This window comes from Equus przewalskii, chromosome 22 (assembly GCF_037783145.1).
Source record: "Equus przewalskii isolate Varuska chromosome 22, EquPr2, whole genome shotgun sequence".
Lineage (NCBI taxonomy): Eukaryota > Metazoa > Chordata > Mammalia > Perissodactyla > Equidae > Equus > Equus przewalskii.
Window position 1 is genome coordinate 53,004,256 of NC_091852.1, and position 23,230 is coordinate 53,027,485.

A 23,230-nucleotide genomic window follows, 5' to 3' on the forward strand; every position below is an offset into this window, starting at 1 on the left:
GTCAAACCCATAGAGACAGAAAGTAGGATGATGGGTACTGGGGGCTGGGGGAGATGAATGTTTAATGGGACAGAGTTTCAGTTTGGGAGGATGAGAAAGTTCTGGAGATGGATAGTGGTGATGTTTGCACAACACTGTGAATGTACTTAATGCCATAGAGAGCTATACACTTAAAAATGGTTAAAATGATAAAAATTTTTATGTATAGTTTACCACAATTTAAAAAATAAAAATGTATAATAATAAAAAGAGGGTGGTGCCCCATCTCCCCTCTCCTCAGGAATCCTAGGCACCTGGCTCCAAGATGTAACCTCCTACTTGTCAAAAGACAGAAGTTTTATTTTTCCCTTTGGTAATGACCTTAGCATGCATGTAATGGATTGTATCTGCCAGGCTATATAAAAGGGTGAGATTTCTTTTTTTCTTTGCCATCTCTTTAGCAGACTGCCTGTGATGAAATTACAGTCTGGTTCAATGCTTATTCAATAGTAAGGCTGTTTCTTTCTCTGCTAAGACAAAGTTAAGTAAGAGAGTGGATGTCATAAAAGAAATGCAAATTAAACTTTATAAACTTTAAAAATAAAAAGATAGAAGAGTGAAAAAAACACCAATATTGTATTCACTGTCTATTTAGCCTACTATATTAATCTCCTAATGACTCAGCTAACTCCTAGCAATATTCTTCTTGTTAAAAATCTAATTCTAAAATACAGTACATCAAAATTTAAGTTTCAGGATTTAGGAAAATGAATCTCAGATCGATACAATTTATTTCAAGATGGTGAAACTTGCAAACTCTTTACTGAAATATTTTATGGCTCACATAGGTGCAGGAGATTGAAAACCACAGAGCACAGCCAGGCAGCACAGAGAGGCCCTCCCCACTGGGACTGGCTGGCACTCTGCTCGTAGAGACGAACAATGAACTCCAGAACTCTGAAAACTCAACCCTCCAGCACACTTAGCTACACTAAGTGCAAAATGCGAACAACATGGTAGGTTCAGTCTTTCCAAAGAATTTAATTTATTCCAGAGACAAGTGAGAAATGCCAAGTGACTAGGGCACAAAGAGATCACAGATCCTTAACGACTGTAGATTTACCATCACCTTTGCAGATAATTTAGAGATAATTTAGGACCAGTTCAACCCTAAACTGGCCCTAAGATGCCTAGAAAAGATATTTGATAGAACCAGGTATAAGGAGGGAGAAAAGGTGGCTAAATTCGGCCGATTTCCCTAAGCAGTCACCCGTGTACTTCAATACAGCTCCTAAGCTAAGAAGCATAAAGGGCTTATTCAAAGATCAAGGCTCTGTGCCAGGTGGCCAAGCCGAAACTACTTATCCATGGAAGTGACTCGACTATGGGTTTGAACAGTTAAACTTTCTACATCCTTCTGCCATCACACTGCCTCGAACAAGGGCTCGAGTAACTGGTGAGTGGAAGTGACTTATTTGTCCGCATCAAATATATTCTGAACACCTGCTATACCCAGGTAACGTCCTAAGAGCTGGATAACAGGCTAGGTCATCACAGGTCTTACTTTCTAGAGAAAACATACACATCAGTAAAAAATGAAATAAACAATCCCAGCTAGACAGAGACATTTGGAGAATTTTAGAATATTTTTACTTGAACTCTGATCATTTATGTCTAATTGTTCTATTTAGAAAATTTTGCCTATAAATCCAGTGGAAAATAAAGCTAATTTTTCAAATTCCGAAGTGTCTCCTCTTCAGGGTGGGAGGTGGGCAAAATGGGTGAAGGGGGTCAAAAGGTACACACCTCCAGTTATAAAATAAATAAGTCCTGGGACGCAATGCAGGGCATGGTGACTACAGTCTTGCAGTCTTGTATATTTGAAAGTTGCTAAGAGAGTAGATCTTAAAAGTTCTTATGAGAAAAAAAATTTCCAACTGTGTGGTGACAGATGTTGACTTACTGTGGTGATCATTTCACAATATATGCATATAAATCATTATGTTATATTCCTGAAACTAATACAATATTATACATCCTTATATCTCAATAAAAAATAATAAAGAATCTTCTCTTCATATTACATGGAATCTGGCATTTATTCCTATGGTCGATCACTTACTAAGGCTGGAATGTGTAACGTGTTAATTAGTTTCTTTCCATTGTATAAAACAAAATGAAGAGCCATGCAAGTCAAGGAATATGTGAGAGACAGGGTGTGTATTTTAATTTAGAAAACTAAGCTGTATTTCTGATTATTTTTTCTTCCTAGTATACTTAGAAATCTCTATTTCAAACATTCATACGGCTTTACGAAGGTACAAAGCTTAGAATTCTTTGGTGTGTTCACATCAGGATTTCCTAGCCTGGGCACAACCCACATTTCGGGCTGGACAGTTCTTTGCTGTGGGGCCATCCTGTGCCTTGTAGAAGGCTCAGCAGCCCCGGCCTCTGCCCACCAGAGGCCTGCAGTCAACAAGCCCTCAGTCGTGACAACCAAAAATGTCTCTAGACCTCACCAGAACCACCCCCCACTGAGAACCACTCACTGGTCTTCACTGACTACAGAGCTGGTCCCATGACATCAAAGGACATTTCAAACGCTGACACGGGACAATGACATGGGTGAGCCAGGCCAGACCAAGTTCCTTGAAGGAGCCCATCCTTTCCTGCTATGTTCACCCCTCCATGCTGGCCAGTATCAGGCACTCAATGTTTGCTACAGAATGAATCATCACTGGGAACCAGTCAGAACCGGGAGTACAAAAAACTTAAGTAAGAAAATAAATCTTAGGGGCTGGCCTGGTGGCGTAGTGGTTAAGTTCACACTGTCTGCTTTGGCAGCCCGAGACTCGTGGGTTCAGAGCCCAGGTGTGGACCTACACCACTCGTTGGTGGCCATGCTGTGGTGGTAACCCACATACAAAAGAGGGGAAGACTGGCACAGATCTTAGCTCAGCAACAATCTTCCTCACCAAAAAAAAAGAAAAAAGAAATCTTACATAATAACCATTGATCCAGGTGTTGAAAGAAAATAATTAAATTTGTCTGCCTACCTAAATAGCACAAAGCAAATATGTGATTAAAAGGTGGAGGGCCTAGACTACACATCCAGGAGACGTAAACAGGAGTAACAGTGCAGGCCTCAGGGAGCTCACAGTCAGAGGGGTGTCCGTGTGCAGGCAGCTCACTAGAGCACAGCTCACTAGAGGAGACCGCCGGAACCACCGCTGCGGGTAGAGGGTGCTGCTCGTGTCCCTGGACCACCTCTGGGGACATCAGAAGAGGCGCTGTGGCAGAAGTTGGCATGAGATGGGTTCTGAAGTAGGAGTAAAATTCTGACAAGCAGAAGTGGGCAGTTAGACGAGAAGGGCGACACAGGCAGAGGTGGGAAGTTGGGCGTCTCATGGGGAGACAGTGAATGGTCTGGTCGGGAGATTTATAAGACCAGCAGAGGAACTGTGAAGCATGAAGGAAGGTGGGCCAGGTTCAGATCACAGAAGGGTCTGGATTAGAGTTTTCTTTAAGTCGTGGGCAGTAGAGTGACCTACCTGAGATGACCTGCTGGGTGGGGGGCCCAGCGGCCCCGAGGCAATTCTGACTACTCCCTCAATTTAATGAAATGGTATTTACCCTGAGTCCCTCTTGCATTCTACTTTTTGTTCTATTTTATTCTATATTATTTTTTCTAAATGCTGGTAAGCACCCAATAATTTGGATTCACAACCCACCAATGGCTTTGCAAAAGTACTTGTTAGACCTTTCGGGTAAATTTGGTGAGGTCAAATGTTGGAGGATGGGAAATGAGGAAGACAAGGATAAGGAGAGACTGCTGGGCTAGAACTGATGTGAGGCGTTGCAGGGACTGGCAGGATGGGAGGTGAAATGACGGCTCCCAGGTGGTGAGTCTAACTTTGAGGTGGGTGACCACAGGGCTCAAACCGTTTAGGGCTAAAAGTGAGATCAGAAGGGACTGGGAGAACAGAAGATGGTGGGAAGGAAAAGGAGAACGCGGCCTACCTCAGCAGGGTCAGGCTACACAGGGGACAGGGAGCTTAAAGTGCTAAAGGTGGTGTCACTGTTTCCACTAATCATAGGGTCCAAGCTCTGGGGTAGCTGACATGAAAACGCAGCAGGCACTCAAGCTGAGGACTCTAAGACTAGATGAGGCATGAGAACAGTCAGTCTGCGTGAGGAATGAGACATAGCATCTCTCTAAGTACATAAAACCAGCTGTTCAAGTCTTGAGGACAGTGAAAGTGTGCCTTGGAAACCATCAGATGAAGAACGAATATGTGGATAGTATTAAGCTCACAAAGGGATTATGAGAAGGAAGAGTGAGTAATGGAGACGGTCCAGAGAACTGAGGCATTTATGGAAGGGAGCACTTCAGTAGCCCCAGGAAATGGAAGCACTTTGATCATCAAAAGGGTTCGAAGAGGCAGATGGGAAAAGAAAGAGTGGGTTTCGCTAAGTCTAACTTTAAAGAAAAAGCGAAAGAGATTTAGACAAGGGTGATAACTGTTGATAAAGATCAGTGCTGAAACCACAAATTGGTGGCTCAGGAGCTCAATCTAGCTGGGAACCTATCTTGCTTGGCTTAAATGGTATTTTTTAAATGGGATCATCTCCAATAAAAATCTGGATTTCTGGCTTTCTTGAAAAATCTGAAGGTCTGGCAATGTTGGCTCAATAGTCTTGTACGGCTTTTAAAATGGACACACCTGGATCTACTGAGTACGGGCACGCACAATTTGCAGGAGGAGAGAGAAATTATGGAATATCATGCAGGCATTAAAAAGAATTAGAACTATAAGTACTGACATGGAAAGATTTTTTTATATTATAAAAAAAGCAAATTGCTGAATAATGTATTGTCTAATCACATTAATGTTAAAAATTAAAACTATATTGTGATAATATATTGTATAATGTATGATATAAAACATATGTAAGCAGCTGCTGTGGAAAGCAGTATGACAATTCCTCAAGAAATTAAACATAGATTTACCAAATGACCCAACAATTCCACTTCTGGGTATATAGCCAAAAGAACTGAAAGCAGGCACTTGAACAGAATTTTGTACACCCACATTCACAGCAACATTATTCATTATTCACAATAGCCAAAAGGGGAAGCAACCCAAGCATCCGTCGACGCATGGATAAACCAAATGTTGTCCACCCATATAATGGAGTATTATTCAGTCTTAAAAAAGAAGGAAACTCTGATACAATATTACAACACGGATGAACCTGGAAGACATTAGGCTAAGTGAAATAAGCCAGTGACAAAAATGGTACGCTGGAAGAAAATAAATATTGTAAAACAAGTATTTTAAGTGGATGACTGGTTTGAGTTTAATGTGGTCAATTTTGAACCATAAGTACTTTGAACATAAGTGCAATCTGAGGTCTTCAAGAAGGTATACTGCTAGTTTTCAGGGTCTCCTGGGTAGAAACTGCCACTCCCATTCTGGCTGAAAAAGCAGTGGAGGCATTGTGCTATCAGATCTGCCCTGGGCGTGAACTGCAGGTGGGCACACACCCAAAGCATTCTTACACAATGGAGCTGAACTTTGACTTCAGCATGGCACTTCCCTCTGGAAGAGGTTCCTGGTTACTTGTCCCCAGATGTCGCTTAATCAGCAATTCCGTTTCCTCCCCTATAAAATGGGGTAACGAAACACTATGAGGCCTAAGCAAGACAACGCTGTGAGAGGGAACCTAGCCAGGGCCTGCCACCCTACAAGTTAGTTCCCCTGCCCCACCCAGTACACAAGGAAAGAGACCATCATCCCAAAATCTCAAAGCATAGTTGAATCTCACATCCCCCTGACTTACAACACGATTACGGCCTTATGTAAGATCCAAGCAAAGGTGCCAGAGCACGGATTCAGGACGGACCCGAAGGACCACACTGTAAACCCGCAGAGTGATACCACAAGTCTGCGGCAGGAACATGGAGGGAAGCTCCAGGAACTGAAATAAACATGAGCTCCTCACTAAGTGTCAACAGCTACACTGACTCAAGGCACACAAGACCAACGCTCCTGGTAACCAGCAGAAGCCACGCTCAGGCCAGGCCGCGCAGGGAGAGCAACAAAACCCGCTGATGCGTGTGGGCCAACTTCCAATGGTTTATAGAAACCCAATTATTACTCTATCAAAGACAGATTCTTCTAAGTCAAAAAAGACTTCTTTAAGCAAAGCTGAGAGAAAATTAAGCCTTTCTGCCAGTTTGCAGAACCCTAGAGATGGTCAGTAAGATAGTAAATTTTTATAAAAGAAATGCCTCATGTGCCCAACACTATATATAGTGAGGTGTTGGTGTCAATTCCTTTGTCAATTTTTATTTAACCTTTTTTTTAAAAAAAAAACAAGTACTGGGGCTGGCCTGGTGGCATAGCAGTTAAGTTCTCGCACTCTGCTTCGGCGGCCCAGGGTTCACTGGTTCGGATCCCAGGCACAGACCTTACCAACCCTTATCAAGCCATGCTGTGGCAGGCGTCCCGCATATAAAATAGAGGACGATTGGCAGCAGATGTTAGCTCAGCGCTAATCTTCCTAAAAAAAAACAAAAAAACACAAGTACTGGGGCAGGCCCAGTGGTGTAGTGGTTAAGTTTGCACGCTCCACATTGGTGGCCAGGGATTCTCAGGTTCGGATCATGGGCATGGACCTACACACTGCGCATCAAACCATCCTGTGGCAGCATCCCACATACAAAATAGAGGAAGACTGGCACAGATGTTAGCTCAGGGACAGTCTTCCTCACCAAAAAGAAAAGTACTGGTTATCATACAGTAAAATTAACTTTACTTGTGAGGTATAGTTCTATGATTTTAAAACATTGTACCACCACCATCAGCATACAGAACAGTTCCATCACCCCAAAAGCTCCCTGCTGCTGACCCTTTATATTTACACCTGCTCCTGCCCCCTCCCCTCCAGCAACCACTCACCTGGTCCCCATCACTAGTCTTATCTTAAGAATGTCACATAAAGAAGCCTTTTGAGCCTGGCTTCTTTCACTCAACATAAAGCCTTGAAGATTCACCCAAGTTGTTACATGTGTCAATAGCCCCTCCCTCTTTACTGCTAAGCAGCATGGCAGGGCATGGATGGACCAGTTTAACTATTCACCTATCAAAGGATATTTTGGTTGTTTGCAGTTTGGGCTATCACGAATAAAAACACTAGAAACATTAAAGTGTAGTTTTTGTGTGAGCAAAAGTTTCATTAGGTAAATAGCCAGGTGCAGGACTGCTGGATCATATGTAAGTGTACGTTTAACTTTACAAGAAACTGCCAAGCTGTCTTCCGGCAGGTGTGCCCTCTCGAATTCCAACCAGCCACCGGCTGATTCCAGTTGCTCAGCATTCTTGTCAGCATTTGGTATTGTCAGTACTGTTTACTTCAGCCATTCTAACAGTGATATGTCATCATGGTTTTAATTTACTTAGCCATTTTAATGGGCATCTTTTAAAAACAGTACACACTGCTTCACTCCCTTAGAGATCACTGAACATAAATTTTTCTGACTCAGTATTATCCTTACAGAATAAACACTGTACCACCCTCAGAGGCTACTGAAGTACCTGCAGGGTTGTTGTCCTTTTCCTAAAGTAGCCCTAGTATCCTATCTGCTTTTTATAGCTTTTTTATCTTCTCCCATGTGAAGTGTCACTTCTTGCTATTAATGGTGCTCCTGCCTCTGGCAGCCTTTCCTCTGCACTTTTCTCAAGCTGAGTTTAGAAATAGATAACTAAACTTATCAGAATTACATCTGCAAACGAGAGTAGTCTACGAGGGAGAGAACTTGATTCTTCAATGAGGAAAGAGAAAGCCTTTTTTTTTCTTCTTGGGTCACTGTACCAAACTTCCTGACCTCTCACTTGGCTGCTGAGAAATTTCTAGTAGCTAAATTTCTAACACATTTTCCAAAAGGGAGAGGCTGCCAGGTAAGTGGCCACCAGGCAACTGAGTCCTTACTATATTAATCTGTGCAATTAACACTATATTGTGATACTGTATCAGGAGTTCAAAGCTTATCTAAAGCAAAATAATTACAAACAAAATTATCTTGTGTGCAGAAACCTAAGTGGAATAAGTGATCTTAAATCTAGTTTCAATACTTATTCACACATCGGTTAAAATTCAGAGCACCTAGTAGGTAAGTGTCTCACAGGGGTGCAAAGATAAATACAAAGAAATTTTACAACTGAAAAAGAATTCAGCAGTTCTTTGAAAAGTCACAGTGACCGGATACACACTAAATCTAATAATCCTAAGTAACATTTACAGGGCTCCTTTGCAAGTCACCAGACTAGAAAGCTCATTCCGTCTTTTCAGTGGCAGTTTCCATCTCTGAACAAGATGAAACTGCTAACGCTCTGTGGCATCTTCGGAAGGCGGGTCACATCTGGGATCGGCACTGCCTCACTTCCCTGGAGCTGGGGCTCAGGGCAGAAAATGCCAGCAGCAGTCCTGGCCCTCACCCCAACTTCCCCAGGGGACGCACACTGTCTTTGCCACCTCACAGACCAATCGCCATTCCTCCGGGAGCCTCGACCTGCAGACTTAAAAACCCTGCCACCAATTGCAGCCGGATCGGGGAGGGACTTCCGCTATCACTTTCGGCTTCACCACCACCATCTCAGCACAGGCAGTCAGGAAGAGCCTGAATTTCACAAACTTTGGGCACAAGCTCAGTTTCAAAGCGAAATAAAGGAACAAACAAGTCGGAAGGCCTCAGAGTGGCAAGAGCCAGAAAACCAAAACAGCCCCCCAAAAAATTTTAAAGAAAAATGTGAAAAAGGAAGCAATTGAAACTCAAGTCAAGGGTCACTGATTTGCATGTTATCTCTGCGGCCCCGCCGGCCGAAGCTCCCCTTGGCCCAGGCTCAGCCGGCAGCCCTCTGCCAAAGGGACAGGGCGCCAGAGCCCAGGCTCTGATTACCTGGGTGCACGGTCCAAGCGGCCAGTCCTCCCCGTGCAGAGCAATAAATCCTGGAAACTCTGAATCAAGTTGGCCCTGACTCTGAGCTACTCCCTTCACAGCAGATACACAGAACCCAGGACTTTGTTCAGACTCCAAGTCACAGAACTGGCAAAATCCCACCACGTCAAATTTCACTATTCTCTGAGCTCTAGCACACACAAGTCAGACAATTTCTCTCAAACTGTCAGCTTCCAGGGAACCTGGACACGGCCCTGCCTCTCGGGAGGAGGCCAACTCGGCAGGCCTCCCCCAGGTCCCTGCCCGGGCTGGGGCCGGCGCAGCAGCGGACAGACCTCCATCCACCCCCCTTCCCGTCCCCCTCGCCCACTTGCTCCCAGAGAAACCTGTTGCTCTGCACGCACCGCTCAACTCGAGACGACGATCCCGCACGAGTCCAGGTCAGTCACCTGCCGCCTCGGATGCCGGGGGCTCCGGCCGGGGGGCAGCCACCACGGGCCCGAGGCGCTCGGCCGGCCCGGGCCGCCCCCGACCCCCGGGCCCGGGACGGAGGGGGGCCGGGGCTCGCAGCCGCCGCCGGGCGCCAGGCCGCGCGTCCATCTTGCGGCCGGCGGCCGGCGAGGCCAGAGGGGCGCCTGCGGCCCGGCCCAGGGCACTCTGACCCCGGCCCCCTGACCCCGGATTCCAGCGACCCTGGTCCCCCTGACCCCAGCCGCCCAGCCCTCGGGCCCCGGCCCTCGCCCACAGCCCACTCTGACCCGGGTTCGAGCGACCCCGGCCCCCCCACCCCCGGGCTGCCCGGACCCCGGCCCGCGCCCCCGCCCCCGCCCGCGGCCGCACCTTGACGTGGAAGCGGATGAGCGCCAGGCGGATGCAGTGCGCCATGCAGACGGGCGGCAGGAACCAGACCTTGGGCGGCGGGGTGCCCTTGTTCTGGACATGGCTGACGATCTGCTGCGCCGTCTGGCGCTCGTTGCCCTGCCGCTTGACCCACTCGTGCAGCCGCGCCTTCTCGAGCGCGCCGTTGAAGAAGACGAAGAGCTCGATGTTGCCGCCGAAGCAGGCCTTGGCCAGCGCGGCCAGGTAGCCGAGCATGTGGTTCCACTGGCCGCCGCTGACCCAGTCGGTGTAGAAGCCGCCGTAGAGGCGGTGCAGGCAGTTGTCGGCGTCCACCAGCAGGCGCAGCGGCGTGTGCGGGGGCCGCTGCCGCCCGCCGCCCACCAGGCTGCCCCGGGCCAGCTTCTGCAGCTCCACCGGCACCACGGCGCTCGGGCAGTGCTTCTCGATGTAGTCCTGGAAGCCCTGCACGCCCATGGCGGCGGCGGGCGCGGGGCGGCGGGGCGGCGGGGCCGGGGGCGGCGGGGCCGTGGCGGGCGGGCGGGCGGGCGGCTCTAGGGGGGGCCGGGGCGGGCGGCGGGCGCGCTCATGGCCGCTGCGGCCGCCATGTGCTGCCGCCTCCCAGGGCCATGGCGGGGAGGGACCTGCGCCGTGCGCCGCTCCGGGCCCGGGCCAGGCTGAGGCGGCCTCGCGCGGGCGGGCGGGCGGCGGCGGGGCGGGGCGCGGCGCGCGAGCTGACGCACGCGGCCGGCGGAAGGGGCGGGGAGGCGGCGCCGGCCGGCCCGGACCCGGACCGCGAGAGCCGGGACCGCGCATCCTGGACCCCGCGCCCCGAGACGTGGACCCGGGCCACGAGCCCCGAGGCCCGGGACCAGACCGCGAGAGCCGGGAACGCGGACCCCGGACCACGAGCCCCGAGAGCCGGGACTGCAGACCCCGGACCACGAGCCCCGAGACCTGGGACCGGACCGCGAGAGCCGGGACCGCGGACCCCGCACCCCAAGACCTGAGACCCGGGACCGCGGATCCCGGACCCCGAACCCCGAGACCCGGGCCGCGGGCACAGCCCGGGAGGAGAGGCCGCGCGGCCCGCCCGGGGTGGCGGCGCCCCGGAGGTCTCGGCGCGGCTGCCGCATCCCATCCCGGGGTCCCAGCCCGGACGAGGCTCCGTCCTGGTCCCCCGGGGCCGGCCACCTGGAGGAGGCCTCATCCCCGGGAACCGGTCACCTGAGGAGGACCCGTCCTCATCCCTGGGGTCCCATCGCCCGAGGAGGCCCAGGAGGCGGGTCACGGCGGGCGGCCGCGGGGGCACGGGTGGGCAGGCCGCCGGAGCTCGGCGGTCGGGCGCCCGTCCCGGTGGAGCAGGGACCGTGGCCGCGCGGTGTCCCGGCGCAGGTGCCGAGCCGCGGAGACGCCCCTGCTCGCTCCACCTTGGCCGTGACGGCGTCCTCGGTTCACTTAGGAAAAAGACCCCCAGACTTGCAGGTGTCCACGGAGGGGTCCCAGCTCCCAGGACGTCGGAAAGGTGGGACTGACCCCCGCCCCGGGCCCGGGCTCCCCTCCGGGAAACGGGGCGGTGCGAGCGGCCTCCCCCGAGCGCCCGTGGGGAGCAGGGCTGCGGACGGACGGCGGCCCCGACTCTGAACCCGCTAGGCGTGGGGTCCCTGCAGGAGGCTGAGACCGCGGGCCTGTCGGGGCGCGTGGGAGGCCCGCCGTCTGCAGATCCCCGCGCCTTCCCGGGGCTGAGCCGCCCGAGGGGGGCCCTTCAACCCGAGCAGCATCTTCGGGGAGGAGGCTGTCAAGACTTCTGTCCCAGAGCTCTACAGTAACTGCCGTTAACGTGAGGGTAATACTGTAAAGATATGCTTCAGTAAGACGTCTCTAAAAACATTAATGTCTTGCAGAATGAAGCATTTAGAAACTTTGAATTCTTAAAAGTTTGAAAGTCGAGTTTGTACTCCCCTCCAACCCACCCATCTGTTCTTCTGGAGAAACCCCCGGAGAGGAGCAGCCCAGACGGCAGGGGCGGAGCAGAGGAGCCTGACCCGCCTAGGCGGCAAGAAGCCCCCAGCTCTCTCCCTGAAAAGACCAGTTGAATTTTTCAGTTTCTTTTCTTATAGCTTCACGTCAAATACAAGCCACTGTGACACATGCATGAGTAAAATGCTCTTGGTATTTTGATAAATATGTTTAATTTTTAAAAGACAGACTGGCGAGTTAAGCCACTTACCCATGCACAAAATTCGTCAAGCCAGAATTATATGTTATCTAGAAATGCAATTAGCCATTTAAAGCCATGTGTAAATACTGACACCCCAGAAATGTTTAAATTTCCTTCTGTCACCCCCTGCAGGTTCACAAGATGAAGAGTAGTAGTTTCAATCGCTCACTGTATTTTAATTTATAGCGTTGCATTCCACATATTTATCTTCACTGTGTACTATTTCTTTTTTTTCCTAAAGATCGGCACCTGAGCTAACCACTATTGCCGATCTTTTTTTTTTCTGCTTTTTCTCCCCAAATCCCCCCAGTACATAGTTGTATATTTTTTTCAATTGTGGGTCCTTCTAGTTGTGGCTTGTGGGACGCCACCTCAGCATGGCCTGATGAGCAGTGCCATGTCCGCGCCCAGGATCCAAACCGGCGAAACTCTGGGCCACCAAAGCGGAGCTTGAGAACTTCACCACTCGGCCACGGGTTCGGCCCCCATTTTTATTTCTTTTAAACATGCTTGCTTTTAATTTTTTTAATGCTTTAGTGCTAGTATCTGGGATTCTGGAAATGAATTTATTTTCACTTTGGGACAGTGTAGAGTACTAAGGTTCTCGAGTCCGACCACCAGGTCTGTCTCATCCCACCTCTGTGCCCTTGTGAAAACCTGAGCTTCTACCATCTGTACAATGAGGATGTTAATAGTACTTACCTCCCAAATTGTTATGGGATTAAATGAGATAATTTGTGTGCTTACCACACAGCAAATGCACAATAAATGTTGACCTTTGTAATTATTACTTCCTCATACTCTAATTGTATAGACTTCATGCTTGAGAACATGGACCAGTTATTTTACGTTTTGAGACTTTAAAATTCATCTTCATAAGTATAAAATTCATTTATGCTTACTTTTTCTATTTTACTATGTTCACTTTTTAAAAAAAAAACATTTTTTGAGTAGTAGTATTAATGGCTGGCAAAATGTTTGGCTGACAAATATTTGATATAATCTGCTTCCTCAACTCAAATTCAGGGGTTGGTTGAAGTTAATTTTTTTAAATTCCAAGGTAAAAGCAAACATGTATATTTAAAATTTAATTAAAAAATTATAACATCTCGTGGTCGCAATATCTGACCCCTAATCGTTGGGGACTTTCATTTCCAACCACTCTATCTTTGGACAGTTCACTTAGAGCATATGAGAAACTTTCAATTTCACCAAGAGATTGCCACACAAGTGAGACAATATCTGAAAAACAAAGATGCTAAAAAGCATATGGCCCCACGCTTCACAAAAATTACAAAAAAGAAATCTCAGAAAAAAGTTATGATTCATAGACAAAAAGAGCCGGCCCAGAGTATGCAAAAATTAGCAACGTGTGGAAAACCAATGACAGAAATACTTATTTTCGGTTCTTTCACATTTCAACCAATTCGTTTTTGATCAGTTCAACTACAGCCCAAAGTGGGAAAAGATTGTCTGTCTTATTTACGTGATTCTTTCCGAACTAATGTGTTTTATAGCAGAATGATATCTGTAATTAATATTCCTCTTTGGTTGAGGCTTCTATCCACCAGCCTTAAAAGATCCATTTTCATTGTTTCCAGGTAGGTGATGAGAGCTGGCTCCGCCCCCTGATTAGTGGCGCATACTGGAGAACAGAGGCTGCCAGAAGCTGGAATCCGCGACCCTGGAAGGGAGCAGGTTAATCCCCGCTTGGCATCTGAGCCTGTACTGTTTACCTCGCACTCGACTCTAATCTGTGAGTTGATTGTCAGCTTCAGTTTCCTGGGAGAGCACACAGGTACCTCTACGGTCTTGGGGATTTTGTTCTTTTGTTTTCGTATTCTGGAATTAGTGCTTTTTGTCTTTGGTTATGTGGGTTAAAAGTCCTTTTCTCTTCACAGGTGTGAATTCATTTAATCTTTAAAACATAATTTTTTAAATAGGTATACAGTTAAAGTCTTAAATTGTAAGTCAATGGGAAAGTATAAGCAAATTTCAAGAAATTCACATTTCTGGCACTCTTCAAGCATAGAAGGAGTTCCCAAGTGCATGGCTGACAAACACTTTATGTCATCAGCTGGTTACCGTCTGGGATGAAGGGGCACTACCCTCCTTGGTCACTGTAGTTTTCTCTTCCCTGCGACACTTGGGGGCTCTTTGGTGCCCATTCTTTCTGAAGTCCGCAAAGGACTGTCTGTATCCCCTCTCCCCTACTTGTGGAATGCCCAGAGGCCTTCCCAACACTTCCTGGGCATCCACGCCCTCTTCCTCCCCACATACGTCCTTACTGACACAGAGATGCAGGCATCAGCCTGCCTTGACTCCCACCCTCACCACTGGGAGCAGCTGAGGAGCAAGTGGACCAGCATCAACAGGGTGCTTTAGAAGATGATACTTGGTTGGGCCTATATCCTCTCTTATTTTGATACAGGAACTTTATAGTTGTCTCTTAAATACTAACTGATGAAATCTTCAAAACTCTTTTCATTTTGAGTAAACTAAATTGTACTTTTAAATACGATATAAATCAAATGAGAACTTTATGTTTTTAAACCCGGTATTCACATTCATAAGCACAAAAGCATTTTAAGATCTCATCATTTGGAGACTAGTTATTATTAAATGGTCTATTACACTTGTGCAAACCATAAAAAGGTTTCTAGAAGGAGCAGTTCTCTCACACCAGAATATGAAGAGCACCCAGGCCTGACCAGACTGGAACACATGAACCTGACCTTCTCCAGGGAGTCTCAGACATAGGTGGGAGCACACAGTCATCCTGCAGGAACTGAGCCAAGGCTCCGCCCAGACTTCTGCCAAAGGAGGAGGTCAGGGTTGCCTGCAGAAGTACAAGGACGCAAGTGCCTCTGGAAGGCAGGGGGAGAGTTCTGCCTTAAGTGCACACGCCCTCAGGGCGGAGCAGTAGCCGGAGCCTGGGGAGAGCTGAAGCAGAAACAGCCCTTCTTCCCCTGCTCACCACGGCTCTCCCCACCCTCTCCCTGCAGGTCCTAGGTGGGTGGTGCAGGCAGAACTGGCCCAGCCTGGGGGCTGGGGGCTGGGGCTTCCATCTTCCACGTCAGTGCCATCGGAAGTAAGGGTTTCAGCACAATCAGGAGACATTGCCTGTTAGTCCATCTTAGACATTTTTGTTAAACCAGGAAGTTCTATGTTTCAAAATTAAATCTTCCCTGTCACACAGAAAAGGTTGGAGACTCAATAACTTATCCTCACATTGACCTATCTTAAGCTGCACTGTCCAATAATACTTTCTGCAAGGAGGGAAAGGAGCTATACTGTCTGATACGGTGGCCACTAGACATATGTGCCTTTTGAGCACTTGATGCATACAACTGAGAACTTTTTAATTTTAATTTTTACTTTCATTTAATTTTAATTAATTTAAATGGCTACATGTGACTAGTGGCTACTCTGTCAAAAGATCTTAATTTCTAAAGAACTGAGCAATTGCATCAGCCTAGCCCCATATTAGATTACATTTAATGTGACTCGTTCAAGAAATTACTTAGTAACGCCTCAACATAACATCACATTTGTATGGTGCTTTGTAGTTTATCAATTGCCTTTTGTTCAAAACTCTCTTCAGCTCCCTGATGGATGGCTAGCTACTTGTAGAAATTATAAAATAAGGCTACTTCCCAGCATTTTCAGTTTTCCGGCCTTCACTGTTTCTCTCATGCAGCTTGTGGAGTTCTCACCATCTAGGATGCATACTACCAGATGCTGTTCCAGTTTGTCAGTAGTCTTCAGAATACTTTCCTCACTCCAGATACCATACCCAAGTTGTTGCCTGATCAGCACAGTGTACATTAAGACTGACTTCCTGAGATCTGGGCAGGTCAGTGAGTGCAGCCCGAGCCTGTGTTCACCACTGTAGCACACCTCCCTCACAGGTTACTCTCATGGGCTTGTGGTCAACTCAACAGCCATGTCAATGAAAAGACTGTAAAACCCCACACCTGGACAGGCAGGATTGCACGTTACACTGTGTCAGTTTGGGCTCTTATGTCACAAGCCACAGAAACAACTCTATCTAATATAAACAAAAAGGCATTTATTCCAAGAATATTAGGAACTCATACATCAATTTATGAAAGTTGGAGAACCAGGATTAGAAATGGGTGGGACTGGAACGACAGGCACTAGTAGTTGTAAAACTGCAGCTGGGGTGCTGATGAGGATGTGAATGCACTCCAGTCTTTCCTTATCCTGTGGTCACTTGCTCAAGATTCAAAGTCGTGGAAAAACAGAGTTGAAGGGACCAAACTTAGGTAAAATGTCTCCAGCCTGACAGTGAAAAGAATACAGCTCCTTTGGTTTTAATATGGGGAAGCAAGTACCTGGATTGACCATCTCACCAAAACTATGGTATACAACTTCTGAGAAAGAGATCTGGGTACCTTCAGGAAGGGAAAAGGAATGCTGAATGTCCAAAATAGACATACGTTCGTGACGTACATGACAAGACCCTTCCTATGCCTGGTCCTTGAAAGACACAGATGCTATAAAGCCATGCCCTCTAAATCTCAAGCCACTCATTATATACTGAGTCGCTACTGAGCCACATGTCTAAAGGACTGTCCTGTTTTAATTTGATCCATTTGCCTGGTTTTTTTTTGCACTTATTTAACTCACCACAAATTCACTTAACTACACTAAGAAACCAATACAGGCATACCTCATTTTGTTGTGCTTTGCTTTATTGCATTTCACAGATACTGCATTTTTTACAAGACCCTCCACCAACAAAAAGATTGACTCACTGAAGGCTTAGATAATGGTTCACATTTTTTAGCAATAAGGTATTTTTACTTAAGGTAGGTACATTGTTTCTTTAGACATAATGCACACTTAGTAGATCACAGTACAGGGTAAACATAATTTTATATTCACTAGGAAACCAAAAATATCATATGATTAGCTTTATGGGGTTATTAGCTTTATTGCAGTGGTCTGGAACCAAACCTGCAATATCTGAGGAAAGCCTTTATCTGTATCTTATCACAAAGGTTCTCATAAGAAACATCATGGAACTCCTCACAGCTATCAACATATATTATGACTTTCCATGACCTACAAGTCTAGAAATCCTATGCCAAATAAGGTTATTTTTAATAGTTTAATACGTTAAGCGATACTAATTAAGCATTCACATTTTTCATATTTGTAAAGTACATGTTGTCACTCAGATTTGTATCTTAGTCTCCAGAAGCTCACAGTCTACTAAGAAAAGATAAAATAGGAGCTGGCCCAGTGGTGCAGTGGTTAAGTGCACATGTTCCGCTTTAGTGGCCCGGGGTTTGCCAGTTTGGATCCTGGGTTCGGACATGGCACCACTTGGCAAGCCGTGCTGTGGTAGGCATCCTGCATTTAAAGTAGAGGAAGATGGGCACAGATGTTAGCTCAGGGCCGGTCTTCCTCAGCAAAAAAAAAAAAAGGATTGGCAGCAGATGTTAGCTCAGGGCTAATCTTCCTTAAAAAAAAGAAAGTTTGTGCATATATAAAGAAAGATAGTGATTAATACCAATGGGGAGATGACAGAGTATGTCCTAAGGGATCATATGAGGAAGAAAGTCATTTTAAATTGGAGCTTCAGCCTTTCACTTTCAGCCAAGAAGTAGCAACAGGCACTGATTACCCTCTCACTTGAAACAACAACCACCACCAAGGAGACCCAGACAAAACATGTGAAACCATGGTTCTTAAGACGTTGAACATCAGTCAGTGAATGACAGAGATCTCTGAGAAAAGGGAAACAAAAGAGGTGAGCCCTAAAATTGACCAGCTTGCTGCCTGGTGAAAGTTTCCAGGCAATGATGTGAGGAAGAGAACCCACAGAGCCTGGCAGCCTCCCCACGTTGAGGGGAGGGAACTGGGAACCTGGGTTAGGCAGGGTGGCTAGAATTCGCAGGGCAGAGAAATGTAGAGAGGAATGCTGTACAGGGAGAGGACTCCAGAGATCTGCAGAGGCTCCTCCTCAAACATTTTGCTGACAATTGAGTAGTGCATGCATGCGAGCAAGCTACCCAAAGCAGCGGAGAAGACTATTGAGAAGCATGAGAGGGTACAGTGCCTGAAGCTCACACGAGGCTGGAGTAGTGCCTGTTCCCAACAGGTTGGAAAACCCCATCATTCGGAAGTCATCAGCTAGAGTACTAAAAAGGGTCTTCCCTGAGTTGTGAGGTAAAATCAACTCTAGCCAAGGATTCTGGGAAGATAGCAGAGTAGGAAGCACCAGGAATCTGTCTCCCCACCTCGACAATAAGTGCACTGACAGAATCTGTCTAATGGAACTATTTTGGAACTCTGGAGTTTATTGAAGGCTTGAAACTTCCAAGGGAGGGCTTGGATGGCAAATTGTGGTTAATTTTGGTCATTTTCAGCTCTTAGCACAGTAGTAGCTACCCATCCCCAATTCTAGCCACATGGCAGGCAGCCATGCGTGTGTTCTTGGAGCAGCTTGCATACAGCTTTCGGGAGCCAGGGTGGGCAAAGGGGACCCTGTCCCCCAAATATTGGGGATCTGTGCTCTAATCACTGCTTCTAATCACAGAGGTGCAGGCAAAGAGGTGGGTGGCCATTGCTTCACCTCCCCAGCATTGTTGCAGGCCCCTCCCCCTCCAGCTGAAATGACTTCCAGGAGATTTAAATGGCCAGCACCCTTTTTATCCCCCTTCATTTTTCACGTTTTCCCTTTCAGGAACCAGACATTAAAGACTAGGGCATTCAAAAAAATTGCATATAAAGAGAAAATTAGAAAATGACTGTGCATGCCCAAGGAAAGGCTCAGATAAGACCTAAGAAGACGTGTTTACATCTCAGGCTGATCTTTGGCACAGAGACAGCCTACAACAATCAAAAAAACAAACAATAAACAAAACAACAAAGAACAGGAAACCCTGGGGAATAAGGAGAATTTTATTTCCAGAGATACCACATTATTAGATTTGAATGTTCAGTGTTCAACAAAAATCACAAAGCGTACCAAGAAACAGGAAAGTATGGCCCATTCAAAGGAAAAAGAAATTCAGCAGATTCTGTCCCTGAAAAAGAGTTAATGGCAGATATATTAGATAAAGACTTTACAACAACAATCCTAAGATGCTGAAAGGACTAAAGGAGGATGTGGAGAAAGTCAAGAAAATGATGTGTAAACAAAATGGAAATATCAATAAAGAGATAGAAAACCTAAAAAGAAATCAAAAAGAAATTCTGGAGCTGAAAAGTACAATAACTGAAATGAAAAATTTGCTAGAAGGATTCAAAGGCAAATTGGAGCAGCCAGAAGAATCAGTGAACTTAAAGATGGGACAGTGAAAATTATCCAGGCTGAGGAGCAGAAGAAAAAAGACTGAAGAAAAGGAACAGAGCCCAAGAGACCTACCGGAAACATCATAAAGCATATCAACATACTCATGCTGGAAGCCTCTGAAGCAGAACAGAGAGAGAAAGGGGCAGAGAGAATATTTGAAGAACTAATGGCTGAAAACTCTCCAAATTTGATGAAAGACACAAATATAAACATCCAAGAAGCTCAACAAACTCCAAGTAGAACTTAAAGAGACCCACACCAAGACGTGTTATGATCAAACTTTCCAAAGAAAAAAACAAAAAGCCGATCTTGAGAACAAGAGAGAAGCGAAGCATCACATACAAATCCTCAATAAGATTATCTGCAGGTTTCTCATCAGAAACTTTAGAGCCCAGAAGACAGTGGGCTGATAGATTCAGAGTGCTAAGAGGAAAAAACTGTCAACCAACAATCCCACATCCTGCAAAAATGTCCTTCAAAAGTTGGGGAGAAATCAAGACATTCCCAGATAAACAAAAGCTGAGGGAGTTCATGACCATTAGACCCGCCCTGCAGGGAGTGCTCAGGGGGGTCCTGCAGTGTGGACAGAGGTCACTGGACAGTAACCCAAGGCCATAGAGAGAAATAAAGATCTCAGTAAAGGCAAACATATGGGCAGTTATAAAAGCTAGTAGTATTGTAATAATGATTTGTAACTGTACTTTTTGTTTTCTACATGATTTAAGAGACTAATACATTTAGAGAAAAAACAATTATTAGTATAAAAGCTAGTGTTACTGTAATATTGGTTTATAAGTCCAAATCTTGTTTTTGACATAATTTAGGAAACTAACGCATTTTAAAAAGTTACTAGTTTATGTTTGAGTGCATACGATGTATAAAGTGTAATTTTGTGACATCAACAACTGAAAGGGGTGGAGATAGAGCTATAAAGGAGCAGGGTTTGTGTATGTTATTGAAGTTAAACTCCTATAAATTCAAATTAATATGTTATAACTTTATGATGTTAAACATAATCCCTGTGGTAACCAGAAGGAAAATAGCTATAGAATGTACAGGAAAATTACAAGAATTTAAGCATTTCACTACAAAAAATCAATTAAACACAAAAGAAGACAGAAATGCAGGAAATGAGGGACAAAAATACTATGGAGCATATAGAAAACAAATAGCACAATGACAGAAGTAAGTCTCCTTATCAGTAATTTTACACATAAATGGATTAAACTCTCCAGTTATAAGACAGAGATTGGCAGACTGGATAAAAACATGTGATTCAACTATACGCTTCTACAAGAGACTCACATGAGAACTAAAGACACAAACAGACTGAATGTAAAGGGATAGAAAAAGATATTCCATGAAAATAGTAACCAAAAGAGAGCAGGAATGACTACACTAATATTACACAAAATAGACTTTAAATCAAAAAAAGTATATGAGGGACAAAGAAGGTCATTATATACTAATAAAAGGTTCACTATAGCAAGAAGATATAACAGTTATAAACTTTTATGTAACTAATGACAGGCCATCAGAATATACAAGGCAAAAACTGACAGAACCGAAGAGAGGAAGAGATAGTTCATAGATAGTTCTGCAATAATAGTTGCAGACTTCAACACCCCACTCACAATAATAGACAGAACAACCAGACATAAGATAACTAAGGAAATCGATGACTTAAACAATACAATAAACCAACTAGATCTAACAGACGTATACAAAACATTCCACCCAACAACAGCATACGTGTTCTTCTCAATGCACATGGGTTTTTTCTAGCACAGACCATATATTAGGTCATAAATTAAGTCTCAATAGATTTTAAAAGATAGACATTATGCAAAGTATCTTCTCTGACCACAATTGGATGAAGTTAGAAATCAATAACATAAGAAAAACTGGAAAATTCACAAAATTGTGGAAATTAAACACTTTTTTCCACTTTTCTCATTTCCTATTTAAAAACAAAAACAGTTAATACTAAATGACAAAGCTATAGAGAAAATGGCACTCTCATACACTGTTGCTGGATGTACAAATTGGTAGAACCTTTCAATATATTTACCCTTTGATCTACCCATTCCATTTTTAAGAATATACCATAAGCTAGCAACACATTTTTAAGCAACCAGTTGGTCAAAGAAGAAATCACAAGGGAAATTAAAAAATACTTCGAGACATGAAAATGACAACACAACATACCAAGAATTAGGGAACACAGTGAACATGGTACTAAGGGGGAAATTTACAGCTATTAATGCTGACGTTAAAAGAAACATGAAAGATCTCAAGTCAACAACCTAACTTTACAACTTAAGGAATTAGAAAAAGAAGAACAAACTGAACCCAAAACCAGCAGAAGGAAGAAAATAATAAATATTACAGCAGAGATAAATGAAATAAAATATAGAAAAACAATAGAGAAAATCAATGAAACCAAAAGTTGGTTCTTTGAAAAGATGAACATAATTGACAAACCTTTACCTAGATAGATTAAGAAAAAAAGAGAGAAGACTCAAATTACTAAAACCAGAAATGAAAGTGGGGACATTACTACTGATTCTGCATGAATAAAAAGGATTATGAGAGAGTACTCTGAATAACTGTATTCCAAAAAACTGGATAACCTAGTGAGATGGACAAATCCCTAGAAACATAAAACCCATCAAGACTAAATCATGAAGTAGTAGAAAATCTGAATAGCTCTATAACTAGTAAGGAGATTAAATCAATTATCAAAAATCTTCCAACAGGGCCTGGCCCTGCGGCCCAGTGGTTAAGTTTAGCACTCTCCCCTTCAGCAGCCTGGGTTCGGCTCCTGGGGGTGGACATTTAAAGAAATCTAGTACCAGTCCTTCTCAAACTTTTCCAAAAAACTGAAGAGGAAGCAGGAAATACTTCCTATCTCATTCTTTGAGGCCAGTATATCTCTGATACCAAAGCCAGACAAAGACACTCCAAGAAAAGAAAACTACAAATGCTATCCCTTATGAACATTGATGCAAAAATCCTCAACAGAATTCAGCAACATATTAAAGTGATTGCATATCATGACCAAGTGGGATTTATTCTTGGAATGCAAGAGTGATTCAACATATGAAAATTGAACAGTGTAATATGCCACATCAACAAAATGAAGGGGAAAACCACATGATTATCTCAATCAATACAGAAAAAGCATTTGACAAAATCCAACACCCTTTCATGATAAAAACACTCAACGAAATAGGAATAGAAGGAAACAACCTCCACATTATAAAAGCCATATATGAAAAAACCTACAGCCAACAAAATACTCAATGGCGAAAGTCTGAAAGCTTTTCCTCTGCGGTCAGGAATGAGGCAAAGATGCCCACTTCCACCACTTCTGTTCCATGTGGTACTGGAAGATCTGGCCAGAGCAATCAGGCAGGAAAAAAATAAAAATAAAAGGCATCCCAATTGGAAAGGAACAATTAAAATTATCTGTTTGCAGATATGACCTATACGTAGAGAATCTTAAAGACTTCACAAAATAAAAGCTGTTAGATCTAATAAATGAGTTCAGGGAAGTATCAGTATACAAAGTCAACACACAAAAACCAGTTGCATTTCTATACACAAACAATGAACAATCTGAGAAGGAAATTACAAAAATAATCCCGTTTACAACAGCATCAAAAAGAATAAAATACTTAGGAATTAACTTAACCAAGGAGATGAAAGACTTGTACAATGAAAACTACAGAACATTACTGAAATAAATTAAAGAAGATGTAATAAATGGAGACACATCCCATTTTCATGGATTGGAAGACTTGATATTGTTAAAATGTCAGTATTACCCAAAAGGATCTACAGACTCAACGCAATCCCTACCAAAATCTCAATGACATTTTTTGCAGAAGTATAAAAA

At 44.9% G+C, this 23,230-nt stretch overlaps 1 protein-coding gene and 1 long non-coding RNA gene across 8 annotated transcripts in view; one reads left to right on the forward strand and one right to left on the reverse strand.

The window, feature by feature from the left end:
* FAM120A (family with sequence similarity 120 member A) overlaps positions 1-10,444 on the reverse strand; it is a 108,744-nt gene extending 98,300 nt beyond the window's left edge. Inside the window, exon 1 of one of the 4 annotated variants that reach the window (XR_011531525.1) lies at positions 9,782-10,444. Coding sequence is in view for 2 of the 4 variants with exons in the window: in XM_070590100.1 (XP_070446201.1) it covers positions 9,782-10,255 (474 nt within the window). In the remaining 2 variants the exon portion in view is untranslated. Of the gene's footprint in view, positions 1-9,345; positions 9,478-9,781 lie in introns of those variants that run through there. The other 3 variants (XM_070590100.1, XM_070590099.1, XM_070590104.1) reach the window with 3 other exon arrangements.
* LOC103563544 (uncharacterized) overlaps positions 9,141-23,230 on the forward strand; it is a 52,215-nt gene continuing 38,125 nt past the window's right edge. For 2 of the 4 annotated variants that reach the window (XR_011531528.1, XR_011531527.1), the window contains exon 1: positions 13,367-13,797. This is a non-coding gene — a long non-coding RNA (uncharacterized lncRNA). Of the gene's footprint in view, positions 9,382-13,366; positions 13,798-23,230 lie in introns of those variants that run through there. The other 2 variants (XR_011531530.1, XR_011531529.1) reach the window with 2 other exon arrangements.